At 39.7% G+C, this 25,416-nt stretch overlaps 1 protein-coding gene across 3 annotated transcripts in view; it reads right to left on the reverse strand.

Moving 5' to 3' along the window:
- The window catches only part of Btbd7 (BTB domain containing 7), an 88,288-nt gene that overhangs the window by 26,600 nt on the left and 36,272 nt on the right, over positions 1-25,416 (reverse strand). For 2 of the 3 annotated variants that reach the window (XM_051150824.1, XM_051150808.1), the window contains exon 4: positions 833-1,041. In XM_051150824.1, coding sequence (XP_051006781.1) covers positions 833-1,041 — 209 coding nt within the window. Of the gene's footprint in view, positions 1-832; positions 1,042-20,517; positions 20,579-25,416 lie in introns of those variants that run through there. The other variant, XM_051150817.1, reaches the window with a different exon arrangement.

A 25,416-nucleotide genomic window follows, 5' to 3' on the forward strand; every position in this document is an offset into this window, starting at 1 on the left:
GACACAAGAAATAACTAAAAATTATTCCAGTTAAAAATAAAAACAGTCAAAAATACAATTATGCTTTAGCAGAACACACATACTCTGAGTTCGGTTTTTTTGTTTGTTTTTAGTTTTTTGAGACAGGGTGCCTCTGTATAGCTCTGGCTGTCTTGGAACTTGCTCTGTAGACCAGGCTGGCCTCAAACTCAGAGATCTGCCTGCCTCTGCCTTCTAAGTGCTAGGACCAAAGGCGTGTGCCACCATCTGGCAGTTTTCTTTTTGTTGTTGTTTTTAAAAGACAGTGTTTCACTATGCAGCCTTGGCTGTCCTGGAACTCACTCTGTAGACCAGGCTGGCCTCGAATTCAAGATCCCCCTGCCTTTGCCTCTTGAATGCTGGGATTAAAAGGGTGTGCCACCACACCCTGCACACTCTGAGTTTTTAATGAGGAGATGAACAGATCAGAAATGAAATTTCACTCTTATTTTGTGCTGCTTAACCTATGGTCTACAATCTAAGTATGTGATACCCTACCAAAAGAAATTATTATAGTAAATGAGTATCAGTGGAGGCAAGACAGCCCTTTCAGACTGTGCTCCTCAGCTGGCCTGTCTTCTTTATATTATAGATGGGTAAGTAAGCCATGGGCTTGCTCAATGTTGAGTCATGATTGCAGTGTGCATGAAGGCCCAAAGGGACAGAAGGCTTTTAGTGTACAAACAGGGATCAGGCATTCCTTAAGCAGAGTCAGTTTCTCCCTGCCCTGCCTATAAAGAGTAAGGGAGTACAGATGAATTTCTTTGTTCATGCAGGAATTGACAACAGACTTGTGAAGTGTATAAATGATTACCTGTAGGTAGTCAGACTGGATAGCAGTAAGCAGATGGTCTTTGCTGAGTTCATAAAAAACATCCGAAGTCATGACCTGGGATAATTCCTCACAAAGGAAATGCAAAGCTTGTCGGTGCACCCACTTAGAGCCGTATGGATGTGCGCTCCACTTGAGGACGGCAATTAAAGTATCTAATGAGATGCTCTCAGCAATGATATCCTCACAGCCTAAAAGAGAAGTCAGATACTTCTTAAGATTCATCAGAAACATTACTTATTGAACATTAATGTTTGGCCTTCGTAGAGTTAAAAAGTGGTGGTAGTAAAAAAAAAATCTAAGGAGATAAAATCTCATGGAAATCATCAAGACTTTGTGAGACAGAATAACAACGGATGAAACTTCTATAGGAAATCTGATGCCCTACAGAGACAGACGTACAGGAAAAGGCAGAGAATCCTCCTAGCTACTGAAGTAAACATATATCTGTGAACAAATCCAATTATCTGAGTAAGACAGTACAATGGAATCACCAGATCAAAAGGGAAGAAGGGTAGATTGAAAAGGCAGATGTGGGAAAGACATACATGACAGGAGGAGGACAGGGATCATGCTTGATTGACAGTATCAAGATCCAAGGAGATGATTTAAGCTCTTAGAAAACAGGTAAAAAAAACTGTTTTATATTCTTTTTTTTTTTTTTTTTAAAGACAAGGTTTCCCTCTGTGTGGCCCTGGCTGTCCTGGAACTTACTTTGTAGACCAGACTGGCCTTGGACTCACAGAGATCTGCTTGCCTCTGCCTCCCAAGTGCTGGGTTTAAAGGCATACGCCATCACCGCCTGGCCTACATTTTTTTGAGTTTTAATTCTGGCAAATCAAAAAAGAAAGTAGTGAAATAAGCCAAAACCCCAGAAAAAACAACTATGGCATTTTTAAAAAGGTCAAAGAAGAAAGAAAGAAAATCTGAGAATAGTCAATTATTTTCCTTAGGATAAATCACTTTAAAATATAAAGATCATGGCCAGGCATGGTGACACACACCTTTTTTTTCTTCTTCTTTTTTTCGTTTTGGTTTTCCAAGACAGAGTACTCTGTGTAATAGCCCTGGCTGTCCCGGAACTCTCTTTGTAGACCAGGTTGGCCTCCAACTCAGAGATCCGCCTGCCTCTGCCTCCCCAGTGCTGGGACTGAAGGCGTGTGCCACCATGCCTGGCTAAGTGGCACACACCTTTAACCTCAGCACTTAAAGTGGCTCAAACAGGAGAATTTCTGTGAGTTTGAGGCCAGCCTGATCTACATTATGAGTTTCAGGGGCAGGGGGAATGGGAGAAGACTTTGTCTCACTCTCTCTCCGCAATTATAAGTAACAAAAACTGTGATAACAATGACTAAAGCTGGACAGAAAAATTTCATTGTTTACTATAAAAATAACATGGACCAAAAAAACAAAACAAAACAAACAAACAAACAAACAAAAAAACAACACACACACACAAAAACAAAAAACAAAACAAAAAAAAAAAACCAAATCACCTTGGTACTTAAATAGTAACAAAACATATGGCTACCTGCTGTACTGTATTCAAAGCTTTACAAGATACAGATCAACATAAAGCCCAGAGATGTCCAGAGTTCAAAGGTTAAAGAGACAGAGTGAATCTCATAATTGGATTATACAAGATCATTAGTGGACATGTGACACCTACTTACTACTTTTTTTTTCTTTTCTAATACATGACACCTACTTACCTCTTTTTTCCCCCGATACACTACCAGATGAGGGGATATATCATAAGTAACTGTGTCATATGATTTTCACAAAGCACTTAACAAAAATTTTCATGATTCTAGTACCACAAACAGGGATGCTATCTTTAATGTATCCTTATAGCACCTTTTGCACACGGTAGGCACTAACACGTATTGGATACACAAGTGAGATCCTTGGAGGTATGAAACACAAAACAGAACAGAGCGTAAAGGAACTGCTTATAAACAGTACCAACTAGAGTGGAGGGGAGGGGATAGGAATGAGCCTGTGTTTGCCATGTGGATCATGAACTTGGATGAAGGTATGACAACTATGCTCAAAGCCTTCAGATGATTGAATCTGGAAAGCAGAGTTACCAGGACACTGCACAGCATAATCACAGCTGGCAGTAAAGATCAGTTAAAATCAAATCAAGCAAAGCTAGAAAAAGATGATGACTGTCTACACTTAGAATGATGAAATCAGCTGCAGTGTATGATAGAGGTGAACTAGCTTAAGAGGGCATCTGGGTATTTGCATGAAAAGAAGTGTGGTATAGATGTTATAAAACTAGAGCACTCCTGGGTTTCAGTTCTTTTCTTTTCTATTTTTTTTTTTTTCGAGACAGGGTCTCTCTGTGTAGCCTTGGCTGTCCTGGACTTGCTTTGTGGACCTGGCTGGCCTCTAACTCACAGAGATCCACCTGCCTCTGCCTCCTGAGAGCTGGGATTAAAAGGCCCTGAGTTTCAGTTCTTTTTTTTTTTTTTTTTGGTTTTTCGAGACAGGGTTTCTCTGTGTAGCCTTGGCCATCCTGGACTCACTTTGTAGACCAGGCTGGCCTCGAACTCACAGCAATCCGCCTGCCTCTGCCTCCCGAGTGCTGGGATTAAAGGCGTGTGCCACCACACCTGGCTCGAGTTTCAGTTCTTAACAGAGTGCTGCACTGCTCTCTTGTGTTTCTGAACCCCATGTTTTTTAGATGGCCACCGATCAAACCATAGACTGCTAAGAGGTGGTAAAAGAGCAGCAGAGTGTAACACTGGCCAGTAAACATGTTACACAACTTCATGAGAGAAACCTGAGCAGAAATGTAAGATATGTTGTTACATGCCCACAGGGCATTAACCAATGAGAGAGAGAGAGAGAGAAGAGAGAAGAGAGAAGAGAGGAGAGAGAAGAAGAGAGAGAAGAGAGAAGAGAGAGGGGAAAAAAAAAGAGAACAGACTACTAGTGTGCTAAGGACAGACCCATGGTCCAGACTGTGGTATTGTTATTCTTATAGATCAGTACTGGCATCGTATCTTGTGAACAGTCTTCTCCCCTTACCTTCTGATTGGCGGAATGAAGAGCTGACCGCCAATAGCTAGGCAAGAGATAAAAGGTGGGATACATCTGGGCTGAGAGAGGGTCCCTGGGAGAAGAATCAGGCAGGAGATTTGCCAGTGTAACACAGAGAGAAACAGGTGCTAAGACTTAATATGGGGGGGGGCATGTGGTGGGCAGTGGATTACAACAGTCGGGTTAATTAAGTTAGATGAGCTAAGGCCTAAGCTATAACAAAAATTAATAAATCTCTGTGTCTTTAGTGTTCCACTGGCAGATCAAGAAGTCCCTCTATAGGTGGCCCAACACCCCACACATCCTGGCTGCACCGACTGAACTTAGTGGATTGTTTAAAAAAAGAAAAGACAGCCGGGCGTGGTGGCGCACGCCTTTAATCCCAGCACTCGGGAGGCAGAGGCAGGCGGATCGCTGTGAGTTCGAGGCCAGCCTGGTCTACAAAGTGAGTCCAGGATGGCCAAGGCTACACAGAGAAACCCTGTCTCGAAAAAACCAAAAAAAAAAAAAAAAAAAAAAAAAAAAAAAAAAAAAAAGAAAAGACATGAAACTGGAAGGGTGATTTACTGGGAGAGATATAGAAGGGGTTGGAGGGGAGTAAATCGGGAGGGCACAACATACACAACCATCTTTCATTGCATACCTGTGTAAAATTCCCAAGAAGAAAACAATCCTCATAAGTACCACTGAGATGGCACAATGGGATCTGCTTGTGAGTGATATCAGAAGGCACAAACACAGGCTGAGGAAAGGTGCAAAGTTCATGGTGAGTCAAGCTGAGGACAGATCTCATCTAAAAGGCAGTGGGGAACTTTTGCCAGGTAAAAGCCATCACAGATGTGTTTGAGAATGAAGCAGGGGGAAATAATCCTGTTAAGCCAGGGTGTTGGCAGAGGAAAAGAAAAAGATGACACCACTACTTTAAACTTACAAGGTTATAGTTACAAAGAAGCAGGTTATGGCAGAAAGGAAGGGCTCTGAAATCAGACAGGCTAGACTTAAAATCCCAGGTTGTGGCAAAGTTCTAGCATGCAGGACACTGAGGTAGGAGGACTGCTGACAGTTTGAGGCCACCCTGGGCTATATAGCAATATCCTGAAACAAGCAAACACATGAGCAAAGTCACCTTGGTGATTATGTAATTCTCTGAGCCTGAATTTTTCTCTATAAAAGTGGGCTTATGACTATATCCTAATATTTCTCACTTACTCAAGCATTCTGGAGCACCTCGGTGCTCCACACAGCTCTTATTCCTGCCTACAATCATGGTAATATTATGCCAAAGCCAATACATTATGGAAAAGAAACATGCCTTTTAGGCTGGCAAGATGGCTCAGCAGGTAAACCTGGCAGCCTGAATTTGATTTTAAAACATCCATGTAAAAATTGTCTCTGACTTTGACATGCGCACCATAGCATGAATGCCTCATATCTATCTCTCTCTCTCTCTCAAACAAAAAAAGAAATAGTTAGGTGTGGTGGCACATGTCTTTAATCCCAGCATTTGAGGAGGCAGGGACGGATGGATCTCCGAGAATTTGTGACCAGAACAGCCAGAGCTACATGAAACAGACCTTGCCCCTCTGCCCCACAAGAAATGCCTTTTGTCAAGGTTAAAAAAAATAGGGGACCAAAACAACACATAAAGCAGTAAGGTAGGAAGAAGCTGTCAAGGAAGAGCCAGTAAGTGGGATCCAAGGACTTCATACAGTGTCTCTTCCCTGTTATATCTGAACCAGACTTCTAGATCCAAAAATATTACTTCATTCAAAAATGGTCAGATTCTTGAGGACAAAGTAACATTAGCACAATTCCTTGCAGACCAAGGCATAGGCGAGCATGTCTATTTATATACAGTGCAGGTGCTCACTCGGAGACAGCAGAATGTCACATATACTACTTTGGCAGTTCTCAATCTCCTGCTAAGGAACAGGGATTTTTTGGGGAGCGGAGGAGGTAGAGTGGGGATGAATGTATGTGTGTTAGTATACATATGTGCATGTCTGTGTATGGATGTGTGTGTGTGTATATGTGTGTGTGTGTGTGTGTGTGTGTGTGTGTGTGTGTCAGAGTTCAAAATGGGTTGCCTTCCTCAATTGCTTTCTATTGTATTTTGAGACAAGGTCTTTCTTTCACCGAACTTTGACCACACCAATGTGGCTAACCTGGCTGGCCAGCGGAACTGCTGCTATGTTAGGTGTTTTACGAGTGTTGGGTATTGAATTTCTGTTCCTCATACATGCACGGCAAGAACTTTGCTGAGCAACCCATCCCCTTGGACTGTGAATTTTTAAATGAAGACAGGGCAGCCATAGAATGTTCTTCCTTGGCAATAGACAAGAGGGCAAGCGGCTAGTCCCTGAAAGAGAAAGGGTCTCACCACAACAGTCTGCCTAAAAAGCATAGAAATTTGAGTGTAAGTATGAAAAACTTTTCTAGCAATTTGATTTTTACCACAATTAAGTGGTGTTTTACTAAAGTATTAGCCTCCAACAGTAGAAATTCATAAAGAAGCTGAATAAAGAAACCCTGTTCCTTAAACTCTGTATGGCACTGCATACTTGGTCTTCTGGAAAAACAGACAGTGCTCTTAACCACTGAGCCATCTCTTCAGTCCTAAGAGGACAATTCTTAAGAATCTAAACTCTCGGGGCAGTGGCACACACCTTTAACCCCAGCACTTGGGAGGCAGAGGCAGGTGAATCCCTGTGAGTTCGAGGCCAGCCTGGTCTACAAAGCAGTCCAGGACAGTCAAGGCTACACAGAGAAACCCTGTCTTGAAAAACCAAAACCAAAACTTAAAAAAAAAAAAAAAAAAAAAAAAAAAAAAAAAAAAAAAAAAAAAAAAAAAAAAAAAAAAAAAGATAAATTCTCATACTGTTCTCCCATCTTCTCAATGTCACTCTTCCCTGTTCTTGGGGGAATATTTACCATACAATAATTTGAGGTATGCTTTTGGCAGGGGCTGTGGGAAACAGGAGATTCCCAGACAAGAACAGCTGGTAACAAAAATACTCTAGAAAACCATGGTTCTTGAGTGATAACATAGTGTTAGCACTATGGCAAAAGGTAATCACCTCCCATGTAATGGGGAGTGCTGTTATGTATGTATGTCTGCACGTATGGCATCAGTTTCCACCAGAAGCAGATGTACATGAGTACAAATGCAGAGTGAAAATAGCTCAGACCTTGATGCTGAGTGGCTTTAATTTACAAAAGCCATGACAAAAAAGAAAGGAAGGGAGTATAGGCTCGATTTTTTTAGCCAATATATTTTATTACGAACTTATTAACCTAGAGTACCTCACTTATAACCCAACTAACCTAAGCAATGGGAAAAGGAGATTAAAGAAAACAATAATGAAACCATAAGGATATGAGTTCTGAGGAACAATTCTCCTGGTGTAATCAGCAGGATTTCTTCTGCTGGAACCTGGAGCAACCAGAACCTGGAACCTCACCCAGAGCCCAGAAGCTTTCCCTTAAGCAGTTCTCTCTAGGAGCGTCTCTAAGTGAACAGCTAAAACTATCCTCAGTCTTCAAAGGCCCCGCCTCTTGTTTTTGGTTCATTTTTACACCTTTTCTCAGGTTTTGTTCAAGGATGTTTTTCAGCTGGTTAATACCCAATCTAAACATCACCTGCTCTTTCACAAGTCTTTTCTTATTCCCCACTTGTGATCTAAACAAAAAAACATGTTTATCTCTCCTTCAAGGGAGGGATAAAGAACAAACTCGAACCAGCCAATTCTCAAATGTAGACATTTAATCTTTAAAAGTCTGAAGATTTCCAGCTCAGTTTTTTTTTTTTAAACTCCTACCTCTTGCAGCTGCTATACACTTGGAGATTGCACTTGGTGCAAGGCTCTAGGAAACCCCCAGTCATCTAGGATAAAAGTCCACGTCCTGATAGGTATACTTGGACAAAGCAACCTAGACAAGGGGTATTTGTATGGAAGAGGCAAGACTGTTAGGCTCCAAGATTCATCCCATGCTCTAGCCTATTAGAATGAACTACTCTGACTCCACAGACTCCACATTGGGATCAAGCGGCTGCTTTTGTCTAGAAACTGTGCCTGTTTAAATCCTTGATGGTCCTCTTTAAGATCTACTGCCTCTTCTTACTACCTTATAAATCCCCAATCCTAATCAAGTTCACAGCACACAGTAGAAAAACACAGTTTGTTTTGGAATGCAGTTATGCAATGCAAGAGTCGCCCAAGTACACTGGCATGTCTGCCTATGACTGTGTTAGATCAGGAAAGAGTTCGTGCAGAACCCAAAGGATTTACTAGGGCATCTTTTGGGGGCTTTGTCGTCTGGTGATAACAAAGACCTAGCAATGATAACAACTGAAGAGAAAGAGCTCAGATACCAGGTGTGGGTTACCTGACCTGGTAGCCTCTATAGATCGGCTGAAGTATTGGCAAACTCTAGGACAGGTGAGGCAAGAGGCTGCACTGTTTTAAGCAGAGTAAGCCTCAACTATTTCCCTCAGTCTCCTACCCAGCACTATCCCAAGTTAGCCAAAGGAGGAACATGTAGCTTGGAAACAGACAGAAGTAGCTATCAATGCTCTCTAAAAGTCATCAAAGCAATGTACAAAGAAAGGTGGATGAAAACACACTCATGAGGACTGGCTTGTGCTTGCTTCTTCCCTGGTTTAAGATCAGCTCTTACCCCTTGCAACTCTATTGGCAATCACTGGCTCCATGGCTACCACTAAATGCATGGACAGCCATTCTTCCTAAGTTTCTCTTCACAGCTGCACTTCAGTGCTGGCTGAGCTTGGCTTCTGGGTCTACAACCCCATCCATACTATTCCTTTGCTTTCTCAACTTCCTCACAACAATGTAAAGTTTAGTTCTGATAACAAAAAGGAGCTCCCAGTTTTGGCAGCTGGACCCTGGCTAATTCTACCATCTTTCCTAAACTAAATCTTTTGTAGAGGCCATGTCACCAATGCTGAATTGACGTTACCAACCACACAAACTGATAAGCATCACAGAAACTGAATTTAGCATCCCTGTACCTACCTCACATTCTCTCTGCCTTCAATTACAGTGAGCCAGTTTCAAAAGTCTACCAGACACAGACTTTGCTCTGTACATTTTTCTTTCTGCTACAGAAATAATGATATCCTGGAGTAGGCACCTCCAGGAATCTGATGCGTATACATATGCAAACCACAAGAATACTTTTCCAACATGAATGGTGGAGGATAAATGGCCTTTTTCTGCCTTGAGGACATTCTATCTCTACTGTTCTTCAGAGGGTTCTAGCTGTATTATGTGCAGTTGGTCAGAGCAGCGATCACCTCAGAACATGGAATTATATTGACTCTCTCATTCCACATAGCCCTTCATAATTACACATTCCTATTGTCTATAGGAACTTTGAAGAATAAACTATCTATAAGCAAGTCTTTATCCCAGGACCCAGTTTATAGAAGAAATTTAGATTAAGACACAGCAGAACAAAAATTTAAGTGGCTACATGTCTATGGGCCGAGTTTCTTGCTGGCTATTGGCTGAGGATCACACTCCAATCTTGCTACATCTTACCACACAACAGCTTACTTCTTCAAATTCAGCAAAGGGAAGTGTGGCAATGTATTCTACCAAGATGGAGTCCTCAAAGAATAATATTCCATCATCTATGCCTAGGCCATCCAGGTCACAATCACATTTAAGAAAGGGTTAATACATGCCAATAACAAAAAATGGGGACTACTAAGGGCCACCTACATAGTGTCTACTTGTCTTGCTCAGTCTCTGAGCACCTTAGCAAACACACTGTCAGCCTAGATGCGCCTCGTACTTTACTCTGCCTTGAGCAACCCCATTCCTTTCTTCTACTTGAGCTATTTTTCTTCTCAGACTATATCTAAGTTAGTAATTCTCTTAGGAATGATGAGGCAAGTCAATCAGTTTGGCAAAACAAACAATAAACTCAAAACAAAGTTGAATGTTTCTGGGTTGTTGTGTTTTTAGTTCTGTTTTTTGTTTGTCCCCTGCCCCTCCACCTCTGTATAGTTCTGACTATCCTAGAATTCACTCTGTAGACCAGGCCTTGATCTGCCTGCCTCTGCCTCCCGGGTACAGGGACTAAAGGCCTGCAGCACCATCATCACCAGGCTAAGTGTTCCTGCTTTACTGATATACTTCTTTTTTGTTTTTTCGAGACAGAGTTTCTCTGCATAGCCTTGGCTGTCCTGGACTCTTTGTAGACCAGGCTGTCTTCAAACTCACAGAGAATTCTGCCTGCCTCTGCCTCACCGAGTGCTGGGATCACAGGCGTGTGCCACAGCGCCTGGCTTCTACTGATATATTCTAATTCAGAACCAAGCACAGGATTACTGACGGCTTTAAAGGGCAAAAAGGCAGTGTCACAAGAGCTAGTCAGAGACTTCTATAAAGGGAACAGAAATAGTAGCTACAGCTGGGCACACACAATGGCCATCTCCTGTAACAAGAAAAGTCTTCCATTGGAGGGACTGGGATATCGACCCAGCCACAAAATTTCCAAGCCACAATTTCTGCTACCAACAAGATGTGCAGGAGTAAAGATGGGACAGAAATTGAGGGAACTGCCAACCAATGACTGGCCCATGCCATGAGAGCGACCTATCCTTTACACTACTAATGATATTCTGCTATACTTTGAGACAGGTGCCTAGCATAATTGTAACCTGAGAAGCTTCTCTGAGCAACTAACGAAAACAGATGCAGAGACTAACAGCCAAACATTAGGTGGAACTTGTAGAGTTCTATGAAAGAGAGGTTCTCCCTCTCCAGTGCTGGATTGCAAATGCATTATCACCATGCTTAGCTTTTTACGTGGATTCTGGAATCAAACTCAGGTCATAATACTTGCACAGCAACAATTTACCAACTGAGCTATCATTTCAGCTCTTAAAATCTTAATATATCAAAGTCATCTCCTTCACAGAAACATATTTAGTGAGACTAGAACCATGTCAGTCTATATTAGGTAAGTGTTTGAAGCTGTTTTTCTGGCCAACTTATCATCACTGAATGCTTTAGCAGTTCTATAAACACACTTGGAGACATCCACAAATAGCATTTTTGTTAGTGGTAGTTATCACTATGAAGAGAGACTACAAGTTCTTAAACATCTTTGGTATTACTTGTTTTATTTGACTCTAACCAATAGTGCATTAATTTTCTGTTTACTTCAAAAGTAACTTGAAAATTTGTTAAAAATAAATAATATAGGCTGGAGAGATGGCTCAGCAGTTAAGAGCATTGGCTACTCTTGCAGAGCTCTGGGGTTCAAATCCCAGGAACCATATGAAAGCATTTCTTTCTTTTTTTTTCTTTTTTAAAGATTTATTATGCCTGCATGTACACCTGCACACCAGAAGAGGGCATCAAGATCACATTATAGATGGTGTGAGCCACCAAGAGGTTGCTGAGAATTGAACTCAGGATCTCTGGAAGAGCAATCAGTGCTTTTAACCTCTGAGCCATCTCTCCAGCCCTCTAACAACTATTTCTCATGGGATCTGATTGCCCTTTCTGGTGTGCAGGTGTACATTACAGACACAAAACTCATACACATAAATAAGTCTTAAAAAAAATGTACCGACAAAATTTTCTCAAGGTTTATTAAGTATGACAGAGCAGAGTGAGAGATAGAGCATGATGCTCCTTACAGAGCAGAGGAAGACCACACATGAAACATGGACTTAATGTAAAGATCTGCCAAGAAAGCCATGAAGCTGTTCATAGACCATCTCTCCAGAGATGGAGAAAGCAACAGTAGTGATGAAAATATGCTTTGGGTCATGTTTGTTTGCCACTCTCCTCCTATTTAACAATTAGTGTAAACTGCTTTTAAAATAAAACTCAAGGTTCAAAAGGCACAAAATTATTATATACGTTGACTGGTAAGTGTCACCAAGGATCCCTCTGGAAGTCTTTTAAAGTGAAAAGACACAGAAGCTTGAGTGGATAATGGTACTCAGTGAGTCCCTGATCTGAAACCCATGTTTCGTCTGTGGAAGCAGCCTTGGGAAAGAATAACTCCAGCATTTACCTTCTCAGCTATTACATAGGTTCAAAGCTAAGTGATGATTCCTCAAAAAGGTGTCTTTTATACATTGACAGTGAAATGCTATTATTAGTGTAGCTTAATTTTGTCATCCCCATCCTGGTCCTTTAGGCACTCTCCTCAATACTATTTTATTTATATTAAATAGCTTCCTCCCTCCCTCCTTTCTATCTTTGAGACGTCTGTAGCCTCAGTTGGCTTGGAGTTCTCTATATAGACCAGGCTGGCACTGAACTCAGAGATTAGCCTGCTTCTGCCTTCTGCGTGCTGGGATTACACCTTCAACACAAGTCAGTTTTAAAATTGTGAAGCCTATCCACTATAAGCTAAGCTGGTACCTATGTTTCTATGAAAAGGGAAAAATGATCTGAGGCTGAGCAACCTTGGATGAATTTTATAGTTAGTGTGTGCTAGAGTTAGAATTGGAATCCAGGTCTAAGTTCAAAGTTCATGTTTACCAACCACTTTATCACACACTCACCACTGAGCCTGCGCAAACTCCACAGGATTTTAAAGATGAAGGAAAACAACCCAGTGCCTTGACACCTGAACATTATCTTTCTCTTGTTACAATCTTGAATAGCAATGTTGTCATTAAGTGTTAATTTAAGATGTGAAGATAGTTTATGCTCTTTATTTTATGACTAACACCAAAAGTTCTGGTTAATGGATGTTTTTAAATTTTATGCTTCACTTTGAAATGGTAATACGCAAAAAGTAGTGAACAGATCTCTCAACAACTCAAGGCAAAATGAGATTCTGCAATATTTACCAGTCTGTTGCAAATATCCTTCCCTCCACCAATCCTCAAAACGTCATTATTATACATAGACAGGTTTTGTTTATTATTGAAGAAGGACTTCTGATTAAATGCCATATAATTTTAAACAGACATTTAATGGGCTCTGTTGCAAATGAATTGCATATACATTAAACATTTATGGCTATGAGTATCAGATACACACTTATATTAAAAATGTCACAGAGAAACCCTGTGTTGAAAAACCAAAAAAAAAAAAAAAAAAAGTCTTACAGTAATTCATAATATTCATTATTGTCTTAAATATATAAATAAGGAAAAATAAACATTCCATTTTCAATAGAAAACAAACAAGTATTGGCAACTGCTTACAACTTTATTTTCCTTAAATAAAACAAGACAATTTAGAATGAATTTCCAAGTTATGGTGACATTTAGTACAACTGGTTACAAATGTGCGTTACTATCATTACTGTAAATAATGTATTGCTGAATTCTAAAAACATAATTAGTTCTTTGATCTACATTATAAATAAGCTAAAAAGGTTAAGGTTGCTCTTAGGAGCCCCACACATACACACACCTTTAATTCCAGCACTTAGGAGGCAGAAGCAAGCAGATCCCTGAGTTCAAAGCTAGCTTGGTCTAAACAGAATTCCAGGGCATTGGGGCTGTAGTAAGATACTGTCTCAAAGTTTGCTCTTGGATTAAACTTTTTGGTTCAGATGATGAATAGCACTGACTGACTTCAAGGATATTTTAAATTCCAATAATATTCTACTTTCTATCCTTAGGCTATCAAGTGAAGAGATGATCAATCAATTTGACATGTTGCTTAAACTAATGAATCAGATGACAGTCTCACTGTTTAGACGATATATGAATCTGCTTTTCTAAACAGCACTTCCTTTTTATCTTCTACACTGGAGTGAAGTGTTCTGAGGCCTCGGGAGCACTAGGCAAGCCATGCACTCATCACTGGACCCTATCATATGCCCTAGGCTCACTGCTTAGCTCCCTTTTCATAAGAAATGATTATATAGAGGCTGGAGAGATGACTCAGTTGTTCTTCCAGAAGACCTGAGTTCAATTCCTAGAACCCCACATGGAAGTTTACAATCTATTGCAGGGTATTTGGTCAGATTGTGAACCCCGAGATTGTATTGCTTACTGAAAAAACCTGTTTCTAGTTATAGTGTGACTCAGCTTTAGCACACACCTTTAATCCAAGAGCTTTCTTTCTGCATATTGTAAACAGGATGAAATAAGGTCAACAATGGGTCAAAAGGTGGAGCAAGCAACCAGTTGACAGAGAGTGAACATAGAAAAGAAACCATAGAGAGTAAGAGGAAGTCAGGAGGACAGATAAGAAAGATGCACAGGAAGTAAAAAGGAGAAATAGTCAGCTTGAGAGGTTTTTGAGACCGTGTGGGGAAGGTTTGGGACAACTGCTGAGGAAGAAGGTCAGCTGGGTGCTTTCTCTGCTTCTCTGAATTAGCAGGCGTTCATCCTAGTATCCCAAGTCTTCACTGGTAAAATCTAATGATTGATATTGTTAAAAAAACAAAAACAAAAACAACAATCTTCTGTAACTCCAGTTCCAGGGGGTTCTATCCCCTCTTTTAGTCTCTGTGGGCATAGCATGCATGTGGTGCACAAACATATAAGGCAAAATGCCTATCCACATTTTTTTTTTAATCCAAAGGAAAAAAAAGATTAGTTGGCTCTCATTAGATATTCAGAATAATTTAGAGGCTCGGCGGTTAAGAGTATCTGCTGCTGCTCTTCCCGAAGACCTGGGTTTGCTTCCCAGAAAGCTCATAATCAACCGTGACTCTAAGTTCAGGGGATCCAACACCCTCTTCTTGTCTCTGTGGCCAACAGACACATGTACTATACATGTGTAGGTACACACACAAAAATAGTAAAAACAAGTTTAAGAAAAAAATTCACAGTACATAGTTAAGAATCTGCTAAGAGTGAAGTACCAGAGCTGGAGAGATGGCTCAGCAGTTAAAAGTACTGCTGCTCTTCCAGAGGTCTTGAGTTTAGTTCCCAGCAACCATATGGTGGCTCACAACCATCCATACTGGGCCCTCTTCTGGCACGCAGGTGTACATGCAGATAGAGCATTCACCTACACAAAATAAATAAATCTTTTTAAGAAGGTGAATTACTATTCTAGGCTCTTGGGGTAATTTAAATAATGTCAATATTTTCTTTTTTTTAAAAAATATCAATATTTTCATTTTCTCTTTAGGGAACATATAATATGTAACAAGAGGAAATGAGACAGCTATGCAGGCATTTAGAAAATGGAAGCACTTAACAAATGTTTGAAAGTTCTTTAAAAATAGAAAATATTTTTTACCTGGAGTGGGCCAATATAAAACAGGGCACAAAGCACCAAGATTGTTCTTAAAGGTTAGGGCAGTGTTTGGAGATTCAGTGACAAAAGGCAAAGGCACCCTGGATAAAGGCAATAGCAGAGAATAGAGGGACGTCTGTCGTCTGTACTAAGAACTGTTTAAGATATGTAAGCAAATGCTGTATTTCAGAATGCTATTCAAACTTGCAGTAGAATCCATTATAAACGATAGCTGTCCTTGATTAGATATACATCATCTCAGTCATGTGAACTGCCACTCCTGAAACTAAAAGTAATTCTTCGTGTCTCATGTTTAACTGACTGCGCTGATCTGCTGAAAACGGTCTTCTTAGTTCACCATTCTCTTAAAACTATGGTCAGACTCATCTGCTTTAGAGAGAACAATTACAAACAGAAGTAAAATGAACTTTCAGCTTCACTAAGCTGTAACAAGAGGAAAAGTGCCAATATGCAGGGCAATGGAAAGAGGAGAAATGAATGTGGGGACAATGAGTCTGCCTCTTTGTATGCTTGCAGGCACATATACTCTTGGAAGCTGGCCAAGTTGCTAAGGGGAAAAAAAATTAGGTGAATGATTTTGGTAGCTTGTTTGTTAAGATTTTTAACATACAGTTAATTTGAAAATGAAGACTATAAATAAATTTTATTTTCCAAAGGCTGAAAATGTATTTTTGATCCAGATAAAAAATTTAAGGTCTGCAGTTCAATGTCTGACATTGAAAGACACAGAGGGATTGGTAGTACTTCTGGGCTATTTTGTTTGGAGGGCAACAATATTCGTAAGTCAAGGACAATAGTGGGTGTGTGGGTTGTTAAAGTGAATGATAAAGACATCACACTTCTAAAACGTGGATTTTTCTTCAAAAGGTGGGGCAGTACTTTCACTTCTGTTCTTGCCATGTTGGAACCACTGGCCAGCATATGCCACTGGTATGTACTGTAAAATGCCACAGTGGTAAAATACTTGTCCTTTCTGGCTTCTTCCAAGTTAGTAATCTATTTGGAAAATTTAATTTTATATGCTCACTTTGTTTTTAGTATAGGCACTGCTATCAATCAGGCTTCCTGTGTGGTGACCACAGAACAATTCCAGGTGCCTTCAGAAGAAAAAAGATTTATCTGAAAAGGCTTTGTGTTAGTTTACAGCATTGTTGGGAGGGCTTGTGTCTAGGCTCAGCACAGGCAAGATCAGAGAAGGCTGTGAAGTGAGCACTCAGCTGTCCTGAAAACTGGGCCATGACAGTTCCTGCTCTGTGGCAGTACAGTGATGACAGTACCCTTTCTCTTTTTTCGGTAGACATTATCGCTCCACCCTGCTTCCAGAAAGCATTCTCAATAGCTTCTGCTTTCTGTACTTCTAACCTGAAAGGTCTAGGTCACATGTTGAAACCCAAACACTGAAAGAAGCCTCAAGAAGCCTTTCCTGAATTTTCTTCTGGGAGGTGGTCTCTTCCCTCTATTAAGACTCTAGAGTAACCTGGCAGTGCGGCACATAGCTTTAATCCCTGCTCTTGGGAGGCAGAGGCGGGTATATCTCTGAGTTCAAGGCCAGCCTGATCTATAGAGAGAAGTGCAGGACAGCAGGACAGCAGCTGCTCTCCCAGAGGTACTGAGCTCAATTCCCAGCAACCACATGGTGGCTCATGACGATCTATAAAGGGATCTAATGTCCTCTTCTGGCGTACAGGTGTATATTCAGCAGATAACATAAAATTAAAATTAAACAACATATACATAAAAACAACTCATACATAAAAACAAACAACAAACGACAACAATACCCTCTAGTGCTAGAAAGCCAAAAAGCTCCAATGACCCATACAGCAAAGCAGCCTTTTCCAAAAGAATAACTGAAACACAACAGACGCCTCTGTCCTCTAACTAAATGCTCTAGACTCCGGAATCTGGGGCAGCAACCTACTCAAGGCCTGCCCCTAACGATCTTTAAACTTCCTGGCTGGGCTAACAATTCTAAGTAGTTTCCTGGTTTCAGTAAGAATGGACTCATAACAGATGCTCCTTAAAGCTGATGCTTCAGTAACGAGCACAGTCTGCCTACTTGGGGCACCACCTCCTACAAGACCTGTAAAACTGGTTCTCATATTACATCCCCTCTTCCACTATGCCCAAATTCCTGGGCATAAGGGTCAGAAGAAATGAGTTACTTACAATTTTATCACCACAAGCTAGTTATTAGTGTCTGCACCCATCAAACGCAAGGCTGTTAGGATGACCAAATTAGTTCAAGTAAACCAAAATTAAAATCATGATCTCACATTTGTAACTAATCTTCATAATAAAGTCAAGAACATGGTTGGCAGAGTTGTTGCCTGGCATGCACATGTGCTCCTATTCTCAGCACCACAAAAACAGCAGGTGTGGTGGCACATGCTATAATCCCAGCAATTTGGGAGGTAGAAGCTGAAGGATCAGATGTTCAAGGCCATCCTCAGTTAATTAATAAATATGAAAAGAGCCCAGACTATATTAGGTTCTGTCTTAAAAAAAAAAAAAAAAAAAACCAACAAAACAAAACAGGCAAAAAACAATGAAAAAAGAATCTTCACATTCATATAGCAGCAAAACAATAATCTTTATAAATAATGAATTCTTATTATTTTTAAGGACTGTGGCCTTTTCTCAGCACTCTGGGTCTAATAGGTACTGATGTTATATCTTTAATTTAAAAATTACTTTTGAGCCAGGTGTGGCAGCACATGCCTTTAATTTCATTCAGTGCTTGGGAGGCAGAGGCAGGAGAATCAATGTGAGTTTGAGGCCAGCCTGGTCTACAGAGTGAGTCCAGGGCAGCCAAGGCTACACAGAGAAACCCTGTCACAAAAAACCAAAAAGAAAAAAAAATGGGAGGGGGGCTGGGAAGATGGGGGTGGGTAAAGGCATTTGCCACCAAGCTTGATGGATCTGAATTTGGTTCTGAGGATCCACATGATAAAACCAACTTCCACAGCTTGATCTCCATCCACCTGCTTGGTGTGACACATGAATGCCTATATACACATACACAAACATAAATGTAATAAAGGTAAAAAGTAGTTTTGTAATCAAGCTTTATGTTTGTAATTTAAGAGTGAATACTAATAAAATGTTTACCCTAAAAAAGAAACCCCTATAATATCCAGTCCTGCTCCCAATTAATTCTTTAGCTTTCTTGTGCTGTGTACTTCCATGTATTCTAACTTTTATTAAACTAATGTTAGTGTTTCTATTATAACAAATATTTAAATATTACTTAATGCTGAGCCAAGCTCTGTACTAGAATTGTATTTGCTTTTGTTAGCAAATTTGCTGGAATTAAATTTTTCTTGGATATTAACTTATTTACACATTTACTTCATTGTCTGAATTTATTCCCAATTTTTCATAAATGCACTAAAAGTGTCATAAAATCTCAATGTAATTTGCTACTTTCTGTTCAACCATTAAGTAACTGGTCATCTAGATTTCTTAGGGATTTCTGTTCTGGTCCAATCTAGATCAGATACATTCTTTCCCCTCCCTAACCCTAACCGTAACTTGACTGGTACCTAGGCTGCACTTTGCTTTGCTCCTGCATTGAATACCATTTCCTAATCCCATCTCCCCATTCTCAGTTTACTTTAGCACCTGGTTAATCACATCTTTAGTAGTTTCCTGAGTGGGGATGCAGGAATAGTAGATATTTATACTCTGGTTTTTCTCTGTTGTTTTTTTTTTCATTCTGGATTTCTTCAAGTTTACCTCTCAACCCTATTACCCCTTCCATTTCTGTTTATTCCCCGCTTGGTTTTTCAAGATGTGTGCCACCACTGTCCAGCTCTCTGCTCTTTTAAGAGTTGAATTCAGAGTTTTGCCTGTTGGAGTAATAGGGACTGAACACAGAGCCGTATATACACTGGCTAAGTGTTCTACACTTAGAACATACTTGTCTCAGTTTCTCAAGCTCTGAGAATATGTTCCTAAGAAGAAAATTAAGCAAATCACGATTTTACCTTCAATCTGACCAACAGTCTTTCTTAACTGAGCATTCTATTTAAATCACAAAACAATACAGACGGTGGCAGTGGGGGTGGGGGGGCTGGGGGCTGGAGATGTCTCAGAGGTTAAGAGCCCTGGCTGCTCTTCCAGAAGACCTGGGTTTAATTATCAAATCACAACCATCTGTTATTTCAGTTCTGGAGGATCCAGTGTTCTCTTCTGTCCTTCTTAGACCCAAACATGTACACAGTGCATATACATACACACAGGCAAAACAATCATACATAAAATAAATGAAATAAAATAAAAATTCAAACTAAATCCTCTCTTAAGATGGTATATATCTAGAACTATGAGAGATGCACAGAAAAAATTCAGACTTATACAATAGATGCCTGAGTATAGGTGTCATTGGTGTGCAGAACTAACTGGAAAGTCATGGATGGACTGATACATAACAGTTTGATAAATACAATGGTAAGAGATAGAAGCCAACTTAAAATTGGATAAAATTATTTAAAAGATCTTAAAACCAACTGTTTATAAATCTATGAGATGTATTTAGTATTGGGCTTAATTAGTAAAATTATTTTTAGAAAAGACTGTTGAAGCTCAGCAGTAGAATGCTAGCCTTAGCCTAGGGTAGAAGGAAAGAAGAAAAAGATGACTCTAGCAATAAAGATGCCCGTCAGAAAGATTAGCAGCTAACATTTACTGAATGCTTATTGCATATCAAGTGCTGCTCAGATCAATTAACATATATCCTTAATCCTTAGAATCATACTTAGTAGGGTTATTATTATTATTTTTTAACTCAGTAAGACAGGGAACTAGAGTTATATAACTCACTTAGGGTCAAACATGTAAAGATGCCGTAGAGGATTCAAAGCTAGTCCACTTGGCTCCAGACCTGAGCTTTAAGCTTTAACACATGAAATTCTTCCACAAGCGACCTAGAACTGTCCTCCTCGTAGAAATGAGGTAAGGCTATGTTGAGGGTATAAAAGGACTACTATGAATCAAAGGTCCCACAAAGAGCATGAAGCTAAAGTAAAAACCATGCTTGTCATGTATTGTGAATGAGACGGGACAAGAGTTCTTGTTTAGCCAGATTGAGAAAAGAGAAGGGACATTTTAGATCTTTAAATGTACTGCATTAAATGCAGGTTCTATGTAAATGACAAAAGAAAATTAACTCACCCAAGAAAATAAAAGCATTCCAGGACAGGTAATGAAGTACCACTAAAGATGTTAAGAGCTAGTTTGCAATTTTACTTTTTATTTAAAAGTAAAATAATAACTACATTAAGGTATGCACTCACTTTTAATAACAGGTAAATATATATAAGAAGCACATTTGGATTTTATTATGCAAACTTGTCAAAATCTAAAAACAATTTGAGAAAAGATTTGTCATACCTTTTTGGCGCTGTGGCAAACTTCAATGTTTCTCTGTATTAGTATTTTCTCACAAATTTGGCTTTATAGAATAAAGGAATGGTAGGTCAAGCTACTAGGTCATTTCTGATATTGTCCCCATGAACTGGCATCTAAATAGTCAGCTATTAACATAATGATTATTATTTTAAACTAATAAAAACAGTGTAATAGTTGGGCATGGTGGTACACACCTGGAATCCCAGCACTCAGGGAGGCAGAGGCATGCAGATCTCTGTGAGTTTGAGGTCAGCGTAGTCTACAGAGACAGTCCAGGACAGCATGCCTCTACAGAGAAACCCTGTCTCAACTCTCCTCCCCCAAAATCAAAACAACCAAAAACCAGTTTAATGACCTTCTGGCTGTGGCAGCAGAAACAAAAACTAGCCTGTTACTGAAAGACAATGTTAAAATATGAAAGATTTTACTAAAACTAAAAAGTAATTTTAGTTCTCTTATCAATGCCTGATTCTAATATCATTAACATTAATACCTATAGGGCTTTAAAAATATTTTTCAAAGTCCTATTGATTGGTTGATCTACCGATGTACTTTTCAAAATAGAAAACCATGTTGATTTTTCCTTACTGAAACTGCCACTTTCTCTTCTAGCTGGCAGCTTTTAGTAGCCCTCTAGAGGACACCTACCAGCCATAGGGAAGAGCCATTATAAGAGGCTACCCAGCTTTTCTCCTGCCTGCCAGGACACACTGCCCACAGAGCTCCATAACTTCCCCTTTGGAGGAGCCCTGCCAGTTCCATGGTCATCTAGGCCTGCAGAGGAACATCCAGCTAGCAGAAGCAAGCAGTCTGCTTTGTCCTGAGAGCTACTATCAGGCCCAAGGCTCTACCTGCCTCCCTGAGGAGTCCTATCAGCATCAGGAACATCCACCCAACACCAGGGACACCCAGATGGTGAAAGGCCAGCATCAGAACACAATCAACAAGCACCAGGGCAATGTGGCATCACCAGAGCCCAGCCATCCTACTACAGCAAGCTCTGGGCATCCTGACACAGCTGAAGCAAAAGAAGATGACCTAAAATCCAACCTTATAAAGATGACAGAGGCATTAAAAGAGGGTATGAATAAACCCTTAAAGAAATACAAGAAAATTTGGGGGCTGGAGAGATGGTCCAGCGGTTAAAAGTACCAACTGCTCTTTCAGAGGGCCCAAGTCCAATCCCCAGCACCCACATGGTAGCTCACAACTGTCTGTAACTTTTGTTCCAGGAGATCTGACACTCTCACACATACATGCAGTCAATGTACATAAAATAAAAATAAATATTTTGAACAAGAAATACAAGAAAATTCAACCAAACAGATGAAGGAAATGAATAAACCCCTCCAATGAAATACAGGACAATACAATTAAACAAGTGAAGAAAATAAATAAAACGGTCCAAGACATGAAAATGGAAATAGAAGCAATAAAGAAAACACAAACTGAGGCAATCCTGGAGTAGAAAACTTAGGGAAGAGAATAGGAACTACAGACATAAGCATCAGCAACAGAAGTCAAGAGATGGAAGAGAGAATCTGAGGTATAGAAGATACAATTAAAATTGATAGGCGTCAAAGAAAATGTTAAATCTAAAGAGTTCTTGACACAAAACATGCAAGGAATCTAGGATACCATGAAAAGACTAAACCTAAGAATAATAGGAATAGAAGAAGGTGGCTCTAAGCTCCAAGACCCAGAGAATATTTTTAACAAAATCATAGAAAACTTGCCCAACCTAAAGAAAGAGATGCCTATAACCATACAAGAAGCTTGCAGAACACCAAATAGATTAGACCAGAAAAGAAAATCCTCTCACCACATAGTAATCAAAAGACTAAGTGTATAGAACAAAGAAAGACTATTAAAAGCTACAATGGAAAAAGGCCAAGTCACATATAAAGGCAAACCAATCATAATTACACCTGATTTCTCAACAGAGACTCTAAAAGCCAGAAAGGCCTGGGCAGATGTCTTACAGACCTAAGAAACCACAGATGTCAGCCCCAATTACTATATTCAGCAAAATTTTTGACCACCATAGATGGAGAAAACAAGATATTCCATGACAAAACCAAAATTAAACAATATCTATCTATCCACAAATCTAGCCTCTACCCCAGGGAGGAAATAAATAATCCTACAGCAGCAAAACCAAAAGAAAGGAAGCACATAAACACCATACACATATACGCTGCCGCCGCCGCCACCACCACCACCACCACCACCTAAACAACAGAATCAACAATCATTAGTCATTAATCTCTCTAAGCACCAATGGACTCAACTCCCCAGTAAAAAGACACAGGCTGACAGAATGGATGCAAAAACAGGATCCATCATTCTGCTGCATACAAGACACACACCTCGGCAACAAAGATAGACATTATCTCAGAGTAAGGGGCTGGAAAAAGGTTTTCCAAGCAAAGGGACACAAGAAGCAAGCTGGAATAGCCATTCAAAAATCTAATATAACAGACTTTTAACTAAAATTAAAAAAAAAAAAAAAAAAAAAAAAACGGGGAAGGACACTTCATACTTATCAAAGGAAAAATCCACCACCAACAGAAACAAGAGGAAACCTATAAATTCATGGAAACTGAAACCTCTCAACTCAATGATCACTGGGAAGAAATAAAGAAATGAAAGACTTTCTAGGATTCAATGAAAATGAAGGCACAACATACCCAAATTTATGGGACACAATGAAAGTAGTGCTAAGGAGAAAGTTCATAGCCCTCGGTGCCTTATAAAGAAATTGGAGAGTTCTCATACTAGCAATTTAAAAGTACACCTAAAAGCTCTAGAACAAAAGGAAGCAAACCACCCAAGATGGCAGGAAATAATTAAACTCAGGGCTGAAATCAGTAACTTAGAAACAAAGAGATTACAAAGAATCAATGAAACCAAGAGCTGATTCTTTGAGAAAATCAACAAGATAGACAAGCCCCTAGCTAAACTAACTAAAAGGCAGAGAAAGAATACCCAAATTAACAAAATCAGAAATGAAGAGGGGGTACATAACAACAGCTCTTACTTCAAAAGCCCGTATTTCACAACATTGGAAAATCTAAAAAAAATGGATGATTTTCTTGATAGATTTCACTTACCAGAGTTAAACCAAGGTCATGTAAATAGTTTTATAACTACTAAGAAAATAGAAGCAGTCATCAAAAGTCTCCTAAACAAAAAAAGCCCAGGGTGCAGAATTCTACCAGACTTTCAAAGAAGAGATAATACCAATACGCCTCAAACAATTCCACAAAACAAACAGAAGGAACATTGCCAAACTCATTCTATGAGGCCATAGTCACCCTGATACCTAAACCACACAAAGATTCAACAAAGAAAGAACTTCAGACCAATTTCCCTCTGAGCATTTATGTGAAAATACTCAATAAAATACTTGCAAACAGAATCCAAGAACACATCAAATACATAATCCACCATGATCAAGTAAACTTCATCTCAAGGATGCAGGGATGGTTCAACATATAAAAATCCATCAAATTAATCTACCATACAAACCAACTGAAAGAAAAAAAAAATCACATGATCATCTTATTAGATGTAGAAAAAGTTTAACAAAATCCAACACCTCCAAAACTTTTCTTGGAGAGATCAGGGATACAAGGCCCATACCTAAGTATAATAAAGGCTATATACAGCGAGCTGATAGCCAACATCAAATTAAGTTGAGAGAAACTCAAAGCAATTCCACTAAAATCAGGGACAAGACAAGGCTGCTCACTCTCTCCATATTTCTTCAATATAGTAGTTGAAGTTCTAGCTAGAGCAATAAGACAACTAAAGGAGATCAAGGGGATAACAAATTGGAAAGAAAGAAGTTAAAATTCCTCTGTTTGCAGATGATGATAGTATACATAAGTGACCCCTCAAATTCTACCAGAGGACTCCTACAGCATATGAACACCTTCAGCAAAATGGCTAGATACAATTAAAAACAAAACAAAGCAAAAAACAAACCAGTAGCCCTTCTGCATATAAACGACAAACATTTTGAGAAAGGAATTAGGGAAAGAACACCCTTCATGATAGCCACGCATAATATAAAATACCTTGGTGTAACTCTAATCAAGCAAGTGAAAGACTGGTGGACTAGAGGGAGGCTTCTCTTTTCTGAGGGGTAAGGGAGGGAGATAGGGGGAAGAGGGAGGGAGGGTGGGGCCAGGAGGAGAGGAGGAAGGGGGCTATGATTGAGACGTAAAGTGAATAAATAAATGAATGAATTAAAAAAATGAAAAATTCTGTTAGTGACATACACTAGCAAAATTAAGTATCTCTAGTAATACTGGGTCATATAGCTGGTTTCATTTTACTTTATGGCCACAGAAAGCTAAATATACACTTTCCCTTTGTAGTAAGAAAGGTCTCTTTCCAACTCTGAAATGTTAGGGATTCTGACATTTACCAACAGACATACTACTCCTTCTCTTCTTCCTTCTCCTCCTCCTTTTTTCTTGGTTTTCTGACACAGGTTTCTCTGTGAAACCTTGGCTATCCTGGAATTCACTCTGGAGACCAAGCTGGCCTTGAACTCAGAGATTTGCCTGCCTCTTGATAGGATTAAAGGCATGTGCCTGGGAGATGTATACTTTTTTTTTTTAACACAACATTCGTATATTCACTTGCTTAGAACACAAAAGAAATATGATATACCTGTGTCTAATAAATAATGTTGAAGTATGGTCTGGTGCTTTGTATTTATTAATTGCTTGCCCCCAGAGATTCTAACTGCAGACTGTCACGTACCCCAAGAACTGCTGTTTAACCCTGCCTCCCTGTTTGACTAATAGAGAAAGCCAGTATCTGGGCAGGGGAAGAAGGAGGTAGGAATGGTAAGAGTTCGAGGGCTTG

The sequence above is a fragment of the Acomys russatus genome, chromosome 1 (genome assembly GCF_903995435.1).
Source record: "Acomys russatus chromosome 1, mAcoRus1.1, whole genome shotgun sequence".
Taxonomy (NCBI): domain Eukaryota; kingdom Metazoa; phylum Chordata; class Mammalia; order Rodentia; family Muridae; genus Acomys; species Acomys russatus.